This window comes from Protomyctophum bolini (genome assembly GCF_963924005.1).
Source record: "Protomyctophum bolini genome assembly, chromosome: 5".
In the NCBI taxonomy this organism is placed as follows: domain Eukaryota; kingdom Metazoa; phylum Chordata; class Actinopteri; order Myctophiformes; family Myctophidae; genus Protomyctophum; species Protomyctophum bolini.
In genome coordinates, this window is record NC_137866.1 from 8117423 (window position 1) to 8133956 (window position 16534).

A 16534-nucleotide genomic window follows, 5' to 3' on the forward strand; every position below is an offset into this window, starting at 1 on the left:
CTGAATTGTCAGTAGCCTACCATGTTTCTTTAAAAAAAAACGGGTAGTGTTCAGTGTTACCATATATGTCTGCTTATTGTAAGCTACTTTTGGCTTGTTTTTTCTGTAAAGTTGCTTGTAAATATTGGTAGTTGGGAATTTGTGGGGGCTTGTTTCCAAAAGTATACTTGCTTAATTGTTTGGGCTCGTTTCCTAATGTTTAAACCAGTGATTCTCACATGTTCATGTGGAGTACCCTACCCCATCAGGACTCAGATGTAAACAAGTCTTTAGTGCTTTTCATTGTTTCGTCCTTAAAGTAGCAGCTTTTGTATTGACTTGTGCTTTCGTTTGAAATGTACCCATTCCATGTCATGTATTTGTAAACATCTACATCTAAAAATAAATCTGCCAGTGTTATATATTTGGTCTTTGCTGCTTACCGTAGTGTGAAGTACAATGCATGAACTTATATACAAAAATGCCGTTCTTCTGACTGCTAAAAAGTTCTTAAGGCACGCGCTGAAGGCGGCCGAGGGTAATGTGAGTGTACTCAGTCCATTTGGTACGCCAAATTAGTTTTAAACTTAATTGAAATAAATTAAATAATAGCAGCGACTGGCAGTCACAAAGCACACCCTCTAGCCTCTACTCAAACTCAAAGTAAACGCGCTGAATGATATCCCATGCTCCCCTGCTGCATGCATTGCAATGATTGCGTGAGCGTCCATAGCGTCATCATTGCACTGGAATTGCACGGGGAAGACGTGAGTCACGTGACTGGACGCACCCCCGGCGTCCAGTCACGTGACTCACGTCTTCCCCGAGCCGTTGCTGCATCAAGAATTGTCTCCGAGGTGTCATTTATTGTAGACTTTGCAGTTTGCTCCCACGTGAGAACTGTACAGCTGGGCAGGGCCGGGTGCAACAGGCTGCAACTTGGTGAATGGTGACAAAGGTTGGGTGGTAGTTGGCACTTGTTATGATACTGCCAGCCTGTTCCTTTTGTTAGATTGTGGTTGGGTGGATTACTTTAAAGAAGTGAATATGGACAGTCAAGACAAAGAATCATGTGAGTGCTGCACAATTCGTAATATCTGCTGTGAAGCAAGCAGAAAGTATTTAATTAAATGTTGATGTTCAGAAGCTTTTGTAGGGGAGTGTAAGTGATAGACTATACTATAGGGCTAGGCCTATTTTTGTTCAAATCGATGTTAATAGCTCTATATTCAGAATGTTCAGTAAAAATGTTCGCCTCTCCAGCTCTAAATACATTTTGAGGTTGTAAATGGGATACTAGATTCCAATCAAGAGAATGAGGATAAAATGGAAAGAATCAAAATAATTGAGCAGACAAACTGGAACAGTGCGTTCGGAAATGCGCACCGGGAGCGCACTCGCATATTAGTTTGCATTAATTGTACAGTGCGCTCAGTGCGCTATTTCCGAACGCGCCCTAATTGAGGGCGCCAAACTGTGGAATACTTCCAAGCTATAGGTCGCATTCTCACCAGAGAGCTTTGCTGCGATTAAAACGAATCCTGCTGCGCATTTTCAGAAAGTGCGCTTCGTTTGGCAGGTGTGAAGGCTCTTTCGAATCCTAATGCGCAACAAAGAACCGCATTTTACTCCGAGCAAAAACGGGGGTTTCGCTTCGCTTCCAATCGCGCTTGACTACGATTCGGTGCAGGTGTGAATGCAATCCGCAGCAAATACAGGAAATGAAGCAAACATACGTCAGGCGGGTGAGGAGCTGAACACAGTTGGAGACGGAGAAGGCATATTTTACGCAGCGCAAAGATGTCCCGTTACCGTGGATAGACGTGGTCGAATGAGGAGAGTGGAGACTGAAGCCCTGATCGAAATGAGGACGAGTACATTAATCAATTGCTTAAGAAAACACAAACACTGCAGTGCAGTGTAATAGTATTATAGCCTACAGAATATTCTGTCTGTCTGTGCGTGCCGTAAACATGGAGTGCTGTCACTGTGTGGGGACTAGTGGGGAGTAGGAACTTTCATCTCGATAAACTTGTAAACATTTTGCGCTGCTGTCTGTTATATCAGTGCGCTCAGCGCTGTGCCTCCATGCCCAAAAGAACAGTGCGTGCGTGGCTGCGTGCTTATAGTGAGAGAGCGAGAGAGGGGGGGGCAGTCCCAGACCGTCGGCACGACACATAATGCACGTTATGAGTATAATTATCACCATAGATTTATCATTTCACTGTGTAGGCTAGTTTATGAATGTAACACATTGATAAAGGTCCCCCCTGCTGCGTTTCCAATTGCTGCGGATCATGACAGTGTGAAGGCAAACCGTAGCCAATTAAATATGCAAGAATCCCATTTCTCCTCCCATACGCATTCGAGTCTACCGAAGTATTAGGTGAGAATGCGACCATAGTCTCAAGCTAGTCTCTATCAACAACAGTCAACAAACGACTGTGATGATTAGACAATCAGCTAAATATGGTGAGCTAGCTTTGAAAGACATGATAAATCACAGGGGTTGACACTAACGGTTGCCTGAGGAAATATGTTCGGGCAAGTGGAGATTGCTTCAGGTTGCCCGACAGGCAAATGCATTTTGTCTTCATTTACGGTAATATTGGCTATTTATGAAGAACAAACAATGCTACCTTTTTAAATAGCCACTCTGCACTTATTGATTAGATTTAACATGAATTAGTTCTACAAGTGCAAATATTAGCTATCATTTTATAATGGGCTGACATTTTTCAATCTTTAAAAAAAAAGTAGTTTGAGTCCCTGCTTCTTAGCTAAGGGGTCCTTGACACCTGCCCTGTAGCAATGATTACAATTAAAATGTAGACTATTTTAAAGTTTAACTAATAAAGCAATCATTAACTAAACAAAAATCACTCATCTTTAACCTTTCATAGCAGCAACAGGTGGTCAGAACAGACCAGTTAATGTGGAACATGACCTGAGCGAGCCTCTCATTGACCATGCAGAGGGCCAGCTCTTCTTGACGGAAGCTTTTAAAATCATTGTGGAGGAGTTGCTCTGCAAGGGCACGGACATCAAAGAAAAGGTCCCCCATCCAATCTAATAAATCACACTAAAGCTTGCTATGACCTACCTACAGTATACAAAATGTTGTTTCTGTACACAACTGGAATCCATACATTTCCTATTGCAGGTGTGTGAGTGGCGGGAGCCAGAGGAGCTCGCTGCTCTCCTTGACCTGGAGCTGAGAGATGCAGGGGAACCCGAGGACAGGCTTCTGCAGAGAGTACGAGATGTGGCCAAGTACAGCGTCAAGACAAGTAAGACTGGTGGTGAACTGAGGTCATGAAACTATAAGCTACACACTTTGATTATTTCAAGTCACTGATTGGCCATTATCTGATAATAATTGTTTCCTGTTTATTTCAGGTCACCCACGCTTTGCAAATCAGCAATATGGTGGTGTGGACTACCATTCTTTGGCAGGTCGATTCCTTACTGAGACTCTCAATACCAACCTGTAAGGGACAATGGTAACGGTAGATGATCAAATTTTTAGAGCATCTACAACGTTGTATAACATAAAGCTGTTGTGTAGCAGGCTGTTTTTTATTTTTATTTGTTCATTTATGATGACTCATTCTTCTGTATGTGCCAAATTCAGCTTCACCTATGAGGTAGCCCCTGCCCTCGTGCTGATGGAGAATGAGGTCCTGAGAATGATGCGTCTGCTGGTTGGCTGGACAGAGGGCGATGGTATTTTCTGCCCTGGTGGATCTCTCTCTAACATCTATGCCATGAACCTGGCACGATACCAAGCCTTTCCAGAGGTCAAATGCCAGGGGCTGAGAGGTGTCCCTCAGCTAGTTGTCTTCACATCTCAAGAGGTAGGGAAGACAGCAAAAATGGCAACTAAAAAACACAGTAAATGGTGCATTTACAGTATTATCCAAGGCGCTTTACATAAATTGTGCATTACATTCACCCATTTATGCACACATTCATACACCGATGGCGGCAGAAACCATGCAGGGCACCAACCAGCACAACACAGGAGCAATTAGGGGTCCAATGCCTTGCTCAAGGACACTGTGACACTGGCTCTGGGGAGCCCGGGCTCGAGCTGGCATGCTTGCGGTTACCATCCGGCCACTCTACCCCTGAGCCACCACCGCCCCACGGTGAAGCAGCTTTCTGGTTCTACGGGCCGACCGCGTAGAACAAACTCCCACTATACCTTCGACAGGCAGCCTCTGCTCTGTAGACATTTTTAAAGCACAGCTCTAGACATACTTCTACACTCTTGCTTTTAATTTAGCTTTTAAAATCCTTAGTTATTCATGTCCTCACTGTATTGCATTATTGCTATTATTTTAATGTTTTATATGCCTTTGCTTTTCTTTTTTCTCTATGGCTCTTTAAAGCACTTTGAGTGATAATAAAGTTGTATTATTTATTATTTCAAGACAATCATGGCTTTTAAAGGAGCATTTCTCATCTTTCTCCAGAGTCATTACTCGGTGAAAAAAGGGGCAGCATTTCTGGGAATTGGGATGGACAATGTCATCGTGGTTAAAGTGGACAACAGGTATTGCACTTTTTCCTTGGGTGTACACTATTCAAATTATCATTTTCCCTTTGTCTGCATCTTTCACCATCTATTCTACTGTCTTACAGAGGACGGATGATTCCCTTTGTCTGCATCTTTCACCATCTATTCTACTGTCTTACAGAGGACGGATGATTCCCTTTGTCTGCATCTTTCACCATCTATTCTACTGTCTTACAGAGGACGGATGATTCCAGATGACCTGGATGAAAAGATTCAGCTGGCAAAATCTGAAGCAAGTTCACTGTTGTATAAGAAACATTCAAACATAATAAGGCACTATGGTTTTGGAATCTCATTTGATTACGTTATTTTAGCAATGCAATAATACACATTTATCTTACCTAAGGTTTATGCATTTTAACTTTCCAGCAACTCTGTGTTTCTCCCAGGGGAGTGTGCCACTTCTGGTCAACTGCATGGCTGGGACCACTGTACAGGGTGCATTTGACCCACTCGACAGCATCGCCGATGTCTGTGAAAAACACAAGATCTGGATGCACATAGATGTGTGTATCCTTTATGGTTTTACATCATTTTATAAACTTATGAACATACAGATTTTAACTTGTGTTTTTTGCATATAGGCTTGCTGGGGAGGGAGTGTGCTATTCTCCAAACAACATAGACATCTCATGAAAGGGGTTGACAGGTACAATGAACTATTCTATAACTAAAGGATCTTAAATTATTCTAACTGCAGAAGGATAATAATAATAATAATAATAAAATCGACAAGGATGAAATGTAGATAGTCAAGGAGATACAGTATATACAGTGTGTGTGTGTGTGTGTGTGTGTGTGTGTGTGTGTGTGTGTGTGTGTGTGTGTGTGTGTGTGTGTGTGTGTGTGTGTGTGTGTGTGTGTGTGTGTGTGTGATTAGAGCAAATTCAGTGGCTTGGAATCCACACAAGATGTTGGTGGCTGGGTTGCAGTGTTCTGCCTTTCTACTTAAGGATACCACAGTAAGACGGCCATTTTGGTGACTAAATATAAAATATATATGCAAATTGTGATGTTAAGACATTATGCTGAGCTGATGATCACTTGTACTGTACCTCCACTTGTCCCCAGAACTTGATGAAGCACTGTCACAGTGCAGGTGCAACATATCTCTTCCAGCAAGACAAATTCTACGACATGAATTTGGACATAGGGGACAAGACACTGCAGTGCAGCCGCCATGTTGACTGTCTGAAGTTATGGCTGATGTGGAAAGCTGTGGGCTCTGATGGATTGGCAAAGCGTGTTGACAAAGCTTTCGTCCATGCGAGGTAAACAAGTTTACTGATTTATAGCCAAGCATATGCATCCTATTCCTATCCTGGGTATGTCATTATAGGTGAACATTCTGTGAAAAACGGCAGATCCACAAGCTTGCAACACGTTGCGAGCTTGCATATTGGCTACAGAGTTCAGAACGCATTGGATCGCAGCTTGTTGTGAGCTTGTATATTAACATTTTGTAAAATATTGCCTACAATGACAGGCCCAAAACAGGGACACCATGTTGAAAGTGGTTCAAGACACGCAATATAATTATATAAACTTGAGGGGGAACAATTTGTGTGAATCACTACTGCAGCTACTTTCATTTGTCTATACAATGTAAAGACGTTTAACATTTTCCCTGCAGGTATGTGATGGACCAGTTGAAGAAAAGAGAAGGGTTCCGAATTGTGGAAGAGGCATGTTAACATATTTTTATATATATATATCTCTCTCTATATATATATATATATATATATATATATATATATATATATATATATATATATGACATACCACAAACAAATAATTTACACAAACTCAATAACTTCACCAAGGGCCTAAACAATTTAGACGACACATGCATCCATAAATATGTATACATACACAAAACAAGTACGTTTAAAATGGGGACATTACTCGAAAAGATTTGACACTACACAACACCACATTCATCCGACCTAGACACACCGGCATGTTAACGTATTTACCCTAACACATCAGACCTTCAAAGATGTGAACCAGTCATGTTTCAACTTTTACTTATGGAGCCTGTATGTGTCCCTTTGAACAGCCGGAGTTTGTCAATGTATGCTTCTGGTTCATTCCACCCAGCCTCAGGGGAAAAGAAGGAAATGCAGATTACCAGGACAGACTGGCAGCAGTAAGTTTATTATATTTTTCAGTGAGCCAGGAACAACTTTGACATAATCTGGTGTGCCCTTTTTGCCTGTCTAAATGCAACATGCACCTAGGATTGCTAGCCTGGGTTCGAGCCTGCTTCGCTGCATTCCGTGAATCTAATTGTCACTCGCTACTCAACAATTCAGATTCACGGAACGCAGCGAAGCAGGCTATAGCTGCCTTTTAAAGGTAAAATGTTTGTCTAACCACATGGAACCATTGCTTCATCTTGAAAAGTAATCGTGACTTGAGAGAGCAAGTTGAGACGAACAGTCTTTTATAATCCACACTAATTATCCATAATGTATAAATTAGCTAGGCCTTTTTGGGGAGGGGTCAGAATAAATTATGGACTTAGACTGTTATTTGTCTCAATTGCCTCAGCATTACTCATTTTAGGCTTTGTGTACACTCCAGTGTATATATACACCAGTGCACAACGTGTGGCTAGTTTAGATCATTCTTTTTTGCAGCGACACTATCATGAATTCATGATACAGTATAAATGATGTCTTACTCCGCAGTATACTGTACTTTTGATTCAAAGGTTGCCCCACTCATCAAGGAGAGAATGATGAAGCAAGGAACCATGATGATTGCTTATCAGCCTCTGGGAAACCGAGTCAACTTCTTCCGTCTAGTGGTGTTCTCGCCTGTACTTTCCCAAAAAGACATGGACTTCTTTCTTGATGAAATTGAAAGACTAGGAAAGGATCTGTGAGCAATATTTCACATTACCAGGCCTTCATCCTGTTAATCTATCTCATTATTTTCTGTTAGTGCACCCTGTATATCACATCTTTACAGTCTGCTTTCTATCTATAAAGGTATTCATTAATAGTGATTGTTTTGTGAATTAGCAAATTGTTGTACTGTGATGATTGCATTTGAACATGACCATAGCACTTTCAGCATTATGTAGTACCTTGTTGACTAGACTGAGCACAGTGAGTGTTCATTATGTTTTTATTCAGATTGACATAAAAATGCTATCATTTACTTGACCACAAATTCTAAGAATGTTATGTAGATGCTAGATTTGATGTTTATCTGGTATTCTAGTTGTAGCACTATTAACAGTTTTTCTTTGCACTCTACTTACGTGACCATTACCTTTATTTACCTTGAAGTTATTGACTGACTAGGGTTCCTGCTATTACTCTGACCTTGCACTAAGTCGCTCTGGATAAGAACAGATCAGCTAATGGATAAATTGTATTTTCAGTCAAATCTACCTGTAAATGCACTATCAAAATAAAACTGATAATATGCAGTAATATGAAACGTTTGTCTCTTTTTTTTCCTACTCCTTTGCTTTACATTATTGGTTAAAGGTGGGAATCGTGGACCACCTGGGGTCCTGGTGGTGTGTGTGTGGCAGCAGAATGATATATTGTGCTGTTTTCACAAATTGAAGGGATATGCCTACTTGGGAAAAAATGAAGAAAACAAACATTGGTGTTTTGACTTTCTTTTTTTAAATAAAATATTCTCTTGTGGAGGTAACTCAGACCAAATGGCTCCCTCAGCTAAATAAATACAATTGGGGGCCCCTTGACTTAAATGTTTCAGAACCACTTGCTTCTCAAGATGAGAAGCAAGTGGTTCTGAAACAGAAGCAAATGGTTCTGAAACATTTATGTCAAGGGTCAAGAATGTCATCTGATTCTCTCATGATGCACTCCCATTTCCAACTCTCGAGTCTCAGCCATAGACTGTAAAGCAGCGGTTCTCCACAGTCCATACCCCCGCAGCACCCCCCACCAACATTTAAAAAACTCCCTCACCAACATGGCGGAAAACGTGCGCCAGGGCCCTCGCATCACACCACTGACCAATCACGCTCTCCCCGGGGAGCACTTCCGGTAGCGTTTCCTGTCAGTGTTTGTAAACTGAGGGAAAAAAAATTGGAACTGCGACAAGAAATATTAATCTTCTGAACTCACGCGATCCAAAGGTAAACGGGCATTTTTTTTCCAGGGCACTCACTTGTGACGCTTTTCGGGGCGACGCGGCATTGTGAACCAGAACTGTTTGTTTTAGACTTTTAACCGCAACGTTGGTGTTTTTGTCGTCGGCGCTCAAATCCGCACGCCCTGCATGGCTGTTGTTGTGTTGTCTGGGGCGGGGGGGAGGTGGGGGTTCAGGACACTCAGGAGACTTTACCCCAAGCTCCACTAGCTTAGCTAGTAGCCCCGTTAGCTTTTTATCTTCAAAGTGCTCGTGACTTCTTGAATCACAACAAGAAGACCGATCCACCGAGAAGCCAAATTGCAACATCTCGCACAGCGCCGTAAACACAGCCCCTATGGTCGCTCTGATCATAATGGCTCCGTTTTAGTCAATAAAGCCAACTCTTGCTCTGCTCAGAGATGCTAAGCTGTGCCAACAGGGCACAACCATTCAGCCACGTTTGTCATCTGTTGTAGTAGCTATAACGGTTAGGATGCAAATAATTATAATTTTCCAATGCTGGAACTTGGCTGATCGGATCAGTTTTTTTTCCCCTTTTTCTAAAAACATACATAACACTACGCAACTATAATTATGCTTTGGTTTGCACGCGCTGTGCTGAATTCAGTTGTAAACACACGAACCGGTTCTCACATTCACAATACCCGCAGTGGTATTTTTGTAACAAGAGTATCTAATTGATACAATCTAGCGTAAAACATGCTTTTTATGCTATGTTCCTATTTTCTACACAGTGTAATCTTTGGTTGATTGAATACTTTTTTTTAACAATTTTCAAAAACAAAAAAAGCACAGGAAAGTACAGTTGAATACAAGGTCTGCTAAGAGGATTTAAAACCCAAGAAAGCCTATTGGCTTGTTTCCATTGGGGTCCTTTCTTATAGTACTCATTTCATCGAAACAATGAATGACATACAAATACAGTAGTAGCCTACTATGCTAGGCCTGCTTTGACCATACATTATAAAGTGTTGGTTTCCCCGATTCCACTACCAAGAATCTTCCAGACCATCACCGTACAGCTTTGAATATCTTTTATTTCATTATAATGCCTTTAATTTATTTCTCCCAAGCCAATCAAAACGTGTTTTTCAAGGTAGCCGTTCTCACTGTCAATGGAACAACTCCACAAATGGTCTCTTTGTTTATTATAAAGTTAGTTTGGTCTCTTGTTTAACCACCAAATGTTGTGCCCACGGTCACGGATGCCAGGGTTCTTGTGTTTAAGGGGGTGAGACGTGTATGTACACTCATCTAGAGCTGCCCTGCCTGGCCTGAATCATAGGAACGACATGAGCATGTTTGTGTGTCTCTGGTTTGTAAAACCTAATAGATCACAACTAGGGTTGGGAGCCAACGAGGAATCGGTTCCAGGTTTTTAGCACACTGCCAGAGCTGGTGACTTCTCATTTGCTATACAATTACAATACCAGTGGTTGTCAAACTGTAAGGACCACCATAACTCTGAGAGTGTACGCGTCCATTTGGTTCCATTTGTACAATCTCAGAGTTACAGACTTGTAAAGGTCCAATTGGAACCCCCTAAAGCCAGGAATCGTTAATGGAAACCGGTTTAGGAATCGAATCGTTAAGGAACCGGAATTGCTAAAGGATCCCAACACTAATCACAAAGTGCATTTTTGTTATGGTCCATATCCTCTCCATCTTCTTTATTTTGACAATTGTTAGCTTCTGTCAAACTATGGGAACAGTTGGCATTCACCAAACCATTGGGGCTCTGTACACGCCTGATAAACTGTAGTACATGTTAATCCCTAAATTTACCATTCTATTAAAATAATACAATTGATGACTGATTAGACCTAAACCAAATGGTCTGGCATCCCAGTAAGTGATGCCAACATGTAGAAATGATAGTCTCACATTGTCAAACCTCTACTTTCAGGCTTTGGCCCCTGATGATTTGGTTGGGTGTCGTGACGTCTCTTGTGTCACTCCCTGATCCTGAGTGAAGCCCCCCCCCCGTTCCCCCAAACACACACGCATTCAAACCAAGGCGATGACCCACCATTCCAACAGCAATGTTCGAGACCATATGAAATGGGTCAGTAGAACTATCTTCATCTCTAGATTAGAATCATCTTCATGTTTTTAGTTTTTGTGGTTTCAGTCCTGATCCAGATTTCCCTGACTCCCGTCTCACTGAGAGGAACCCCAAGGACAATCCCCATGCCCTATCCCGGGCCTTACCATGTCTGTGTTTCTGTGCTGTTAGGCTGGGTTGCTGGGCTGTGAAGCAGTGCTGTCCAGCATGGCACTGATGCAGGCCAACAGCATACCGGGCCAGAAGAAGATGATGTCGTCTTTAGGCCAGGGGCAGAGGGACAGCCCTCAGAGCCACCAGTCTCACCCTCAACACAGCCACGGTCACCAGGGTCACCACAGCCATCAGCCCCATCACAGCCACATGAGCCACCCCCCAGCAGGGAGCTGTCCACCATTGGTGAGAGAGGCACACCACCTAGAGCACCATACTCGCATTCATGCCACAAGATTATTCTGTGCACCTAAAATAGCCAACGTACATGCTTCACTAATCACAATGTGTTGTATGCTTGTAAATCTGCTATTTGTGACACAAGTTGCCAGCGCACAACTAAAAGTATAGCTCAGACTGTCTGATACTGCGGAACTACTCTTTCACCCAACAGTTAATCCGAAAGGATGGCGATTACCACTCCTCAAGGCTGATGGATCAAAAGGACATGCAGGCCAACCAGAATATGCAACCCAAGAAAAAGCACAAGAAATCAGGGATCCCTAATATTAACAAGGTCAAAGAGAAGGTGGAGGTAAGAAGCATTCGTAAATGCTAGGAAAAGGAAAACGCACATTTATTCACACAACAGTCTCACTGAAAATACCATTTTCAGCAGGCAACACAAGTTTAAACACCTGATTGATCTCCTGGCATTCCTATAACGTGGAAAACTTAGATAGCAGATCTACATCGACTGGAAAGAGTAAAAAAAAGTAGCAAATAGCAAGTCCTTGTATAGGCCCCTGGGGAAGTCAGGACAGTTGATTATATCGTTCAAGTGGTTAAATCAGGCTTCATTTTCTGCGATTCTATGTTACCTCCTTCTACTACTAGCCACCCTACAACTTCTAACACTACGAATGCTTTTTAGCCAATGATTCCACACCCACAGATGGACATGGATGACGACAACTCACTGAAAGTGCAGAAGAATTTCATCTGCGATCACTGCTACGTTGCCTTCCGGAGCAGCTATCACCTCAAGCGACATATACTCACCCATACAGGTGTATATTATTTTACTTTACCACCCTCTAGGCCTCTACTTAAAGTAGCTGCAATCCGTAAGATTTATGGCCTTCCCAGAATTTGAAATTTCTACCACTGCGAGCTTCAGGCTCATAGCACTTGTCAACCAGTAGTGTTCCACTGTTCCAACCTGGACTTGAATACAGGGTCGAAATGTCTCAATTACAATTTAGGCATTTAGCAGAAGCTCTTAATACAGAGCAATTTACAGTAAGCAAGTAAAATAACAGATTTTCTAGCATAATCTAGGACCACGACCAAGACCCTATCATCAGTATTAACAGTATAATATAAAAAAATCACATGTTGTGAACCGAGAGGCGCAGTGATGGAAGTATTTATCAGCCAGATGATGTCTTACGTTGTCATAAATCCATAGACTTGGATGGCACAAACTATATTCTATTTTACTTGCTTGGACAGGACATTCTTTTTGTTCTCTGCAAACATTAAAAGTCCATAGATTTGACTGGCCTATTTAAAAAAGCCAAGCATTGGAGGCTGGCGTCCCTCAAATCAATAATCTGTACATTGAAACTATACACACTATAGGATGGCAGGTCTACAAATGACCTGGCTGGCATCTGTCTACATAACATGCTATCTAAATTACATTTTAGCCTTTGCTCAAACGGAGAGGTGTTAAAAACCTAACGAGGATAACACTGAAAGAGCCCTTTCCCAGTAAACCTTTACATTTGAAGAGGCGCATAACATTAGCAATACTAGCGCTTCTGTACAAATTATGTGTTCCTTACCTGTGTGATTTTAGTTTGTAAGCTAGGGGCCTTAAAAATGGCATTTTATTCACTAAAATAAATTATGTATTGCAGCTTTATTATTAGTGTGTTCTTTCTGTGACCTTTCTGAACATCAGGTATGTAAAGAAAATCCAGCTGACTTCCTTTTTTTAACAATCAATTTTATTGTGATTGTCCCCAGGGGAGAAACCATTCGCTTGTGATGCGTGTGACATGCGGTTTATTCAGCGCTACCACCTGGACAGACACAAGAGGGTTCACAGCGGAGAGAAGCCCTACCAGTGTGATCGCTGTCATCAAGTTAGTCACCTTTTCTGCCTAGGCTATCTTACTACCCATCATACTTTTAACTCAAAACCGGGGAGCTTTTTAGATTTTATACTTTGGCTATTCAAATAGCAGATCTACAAGCTTATGGCGTGTCACTTCGTGCCACAATATGAGCTTGTAGATCTGCTATTATTGAAAACATGACAATTTGTGCAAATGTTTGAATATTTATTTTATATCCTTTTAAAGCGAACCGTTTTAACTAAAATCTTTGCTTCTGGGGGTCCCTGGAACAACATAATTTGAGATGGGGAGTGTCGGCGGGCCAAATACAAAATCATTTTGGCGGTTCTTGACATGATAAAGTTTAGAGCACCACTGATTTTTTTTCAGCATGTTTTAAGATTAGAAGACACTTTTAGAATCGTTGTCAGGTTTCAATAGGTTATAGATACAGAATTTCATAATTGTACAGTTACCAAAACAACAGGCTTCCTATCTAATCGGACTGTTCGTTATTCCCCTTCTATTTTCCAGAACTTCTCGCGGACCGACAGGCTGCTGAGGCACCGTCGGCTTTGCACGGTAGGCATGACCAAGGAGGAGAATCAGAACCAGCAGTCGTGCTGTGACAGTCGAGCGTCGGGGTACTCTCAGGACCCCCCAGCCCACACAGCCTCCTGGAGCCCCCTACAGCCTGCCAACAACCGCCTGACTGTCTGACCTTCCGTGCCCTGCCCTGCCCTCTGCAGGGAAACCCCATAGACAGCCCACGGCGCAATAATGCCACATACTGGAGTTAAACAGTACTGCAGTGTCAGTGGAGCCCCGGCTCGAGACAAAACCAAACATTAGTTTGCTGTTCCTCTTTTTTTTTAAATATATATATATATACATATATATATATATTTGTTTTTTTTTCTCGTTACATTCATTGTACAGGCAAGAAGTGGAGGGACCAATACAGGGTGGGTGGGACTTGGGGACAACGGATTGTGTTACTAACTATGGCAATAATTGCAACGACGACGCACACGTTTTCCGGACAAGTTGCAGGGAAGTAATTTTTACTACGGCTGTGGACATATCGCACAGCCAGTGTGTGTTTCCTTTTCACAATACATACCATTGAATTTCTTTTGCCATTTCAAGCATTCTGAGGCAGATCACCACGTGGCGGCAGTACCCACGAGGCAAGCTGCACTCCCAACATCTCATGGAAAAGAACCCATCTGAAGGATATTGTTGAACGCACAGACCCAATATGGCCTTCCAGTGTTCAAGTCCTGCTCATTACGGTTTCCTCAACCCACTAATAGTGTGTACAAGCTAGTGCTGTTTAGTTAGTGAATGGCTGGGACGGACACGGTTTTGGGCCTATACTGCCTTGAGGGTAGCAGTCAACTCTTATATAGTAAGTCGTTTGTGCTTAATATATCTAAGATTATTATTTTTTAATATACTTTTAGATAACACTGGTGTAAACATGTTAGTGGGGACTATTACAGAATAAACTTTCCAGTCCGAAAGGAATCGCATTTTGCTATTATCGAGGCAAATCTCAAATCAAGTTATTATTATTTGTTTAATCTTAAATCTATTATTCTGCCTCACCTTAAATCACCAAGTGATCATCCTACATTAATGTCTGTGGTGTTAGAATAGAATGAATACCCCGAGAAATATTGGTTCGTTTTTATGTTGTCCAAAATGTGACATTTTAGATTAGACATCCATTTAGTCAGTCAGTTTTTGAAGAGATTTTACACTACAAGAAGGTTGCTTCTGTAATAACTCCTTAATTATACGTTTGTTCTTGTTTTATCTTATTTGTTTAATTCTCAGTATTTGTAGGTTCCCCTATTTAGTATGTCCACCTGTCAACTGTGTCCCCAGTGTGGAAAAGACAAATGAGCTCTCAGCCATGTTTCCACAGTAAGACCTGGTTAAAAATGTCAACAAGGCATATGAATTTTATTTTACCCGTGACTGGACGAATTTGCTTTTAGACTCTAGCCCAACCTGCAGATTATTTTTAGGCCTTTTCCACGCACATCGATCAAGTGTTTTACGGTTGCCACTTGTACTCTAGTGTCCCTATTCTGGGACGGACAGCGCGTTGTGAGCTTGTACGTAGATCGACTTATTTTTGGTGCTGAGATTTGGTGTAGAGAGAGGTACTAGTGGACCTAGCCCTGGGGCACCCCGGTTAACCATGTACTGTATATAGGGCTTAAAGGGGTGGTTCACTCAACAAAAAAAGAAAAACCTAGGGTAATTTTAAAGAGGTTAAACTCATTTTAATCTGAGACGGGCTTATCCACATGGTGAAGTCATCATGTAATGGGAATGACGTTTAATGGACTATCTGAAGAGGATGAGAACGGACTGCTGACTCCACCATGTTTCAATTCAGACCCGTTTTAACTGGTACACTTTGTGTATTTTTATTTCTAGATTTCTCATTGAACGTCTAGCCACTTCAGTGAAGATGACTTGTACTCGGACATAGGAATAGGAGGTCCACATGTCTTCTCACTCTATATTGAGGCCCTGACAGCGCCCATTGGTAAATAGACGCGTAAACACTGGATTTAAGAAGCTAGTTCCAAGCGTAGAAGAGATGTTCAGTTTTAACAATTGTTACATGCTTAGAGTTTTATTGTAGCGCAGTACATAATTGATATCGGACTGTTGAGGGCAGTGGTTCTCAACCTGTGGGTTTGGGGGGATCCCCCACATGACCGGTAATTTAAGGACTTTTAGTTTTAAGACCTTTTTTAAGAAAAAATACCATTACTGTATAATCCAACAAACTATACTGCAAAAACTGGTCTAACATTGGCCAAATATTAAGAAAGAGGAAGAAAAGGCCTGAAAAGGTTGAGAACCACTGCCCATTCTACTGCTTACGAAGTTAATATATACATTTGAAATTGTATTGGGGATAGCTGCCACAATTAGTCAATTTGTATTCTTTACTTTTTCTTTATTTTGCATGCATTTGTGATCATAATTGGGGGATGTATACATTGTTTTTTTTTTTTTAAGAACGTAATGTTTTTCAAAAATCAGTTCCAGTTTTTTGTAAAAGCAACATTATTGTCAGTGTCATTTCACAGGTTAACTGAAGTCCGTTTTGACCCAGTAAGTCACAATGTAGTGATTGGAGAGTTAGGGCCTCGAGCTTGAATAAAGATGTTTCTCTTTTTAAAAGTGTTTTTTTTAATTTTCTTAAGGTTATTACAGAAACAAATTAATTACTTTAACACTTAAAGATCTTCTGTTGGATTCCGAGTCTGTCGTTTGCAGCTATTATAAATTTACAGCTTAATTATCTCTAGTAACCGAGAGAACCGAGAGAACTTTACAGTAGATTGCATGACAAATTCCAAAGTAGTTAATACATTTGTGTTCCTACTTCCTGGTTTTTCTCACATAATGTAGTCGGGTCCATTTGGAACCCCTATAGCAGGGGTCCCCAAACTA

General features: G+C 41.5%; 2 protein-coding genes across 7 annotated transcripts; both read left to right on the forward strand.

The window, feature by feature from the left end:
* The first annotated feature begins 833 nt into the window (after positions 1–833).
* On the forward strand, positions 834–7972 carry csad (cysteine sulfinic acid decarboxylase). 4 transcript variants are annotated; one of them, XM_080763127.1, is made up of 14 exons: positions 834–1051; positions 2883–3034; positions 3143–3269; positions 3379–3469; positions 3614–3836; positions 4458–4537; positions 4739–4793; positions 4951–5067; positions 5146–5210; positions 5442–5523; positions 5633–5832; positions 6195–6246; positions 6621–6710; positions 7278–7972. In XM_080763127.1, exons 1-14 carry the CDS (start codon positions 1027–1029, stop codon positions 7449–7451), a joined length of 1533 nt encoding a protein of 510 aa, XP_080619253.1. In that variant the 5' UTR covers positions 834–1026; the 3' UTR covers positions 7452–7972. The 4 variants fall into 4 exon arrangements, with proteins under 4 accessions (XP_080619253.1, XP_080619254.1, XP_080619256.1 ...); XM_080763128.1 differs by having other exon boundaries at positions 2886–3034; XM_080763130.1 differs by lacking the exon at positions 2883–3034 and having other exon boundaries at positions 3379–3482.
* A 634-nt stretch (positions 7973–8606) lies between these two features.
* On the forward strand, positions 8607–16254 carry znf740b (zinc finger protein 740b). Of its 3 annotated transcripts, XM_080763564.1 has the most exons (7): positions 8607–8687; positions 10611–10769; positions 10941–11168; positions 11377–11517; positions 11857–11992; positions 12957–13075; positions 13583–16254. In XM_080763564.1, the coding sequence occupies exons 2-7, from the start codon at positions 10725–10727 to the stop codon at positions 13766–13768; spliced, it is 855 nt and encodes a 284-aa protein (XP_080619690.1). In that variant the 5' UTR covers positions 8607–8687; positions 10611–10724; the 3' UTR covers positions 13769–16254. The 3 variants fall into 3 exon arrangements, with proteins under 3 accessions (XP_080619690.1, XP_080619692.1, XP_080619691.1); XM_080763566.1 differs by lacking the exon at positions 10611–10769; XM_080763565.1 differs by lacking the exon at positions 8607–8687 and having other exon boundaries at positions 8897–10769.
* Positions 16255–16534: the final 280 nt, after the last annotated feature.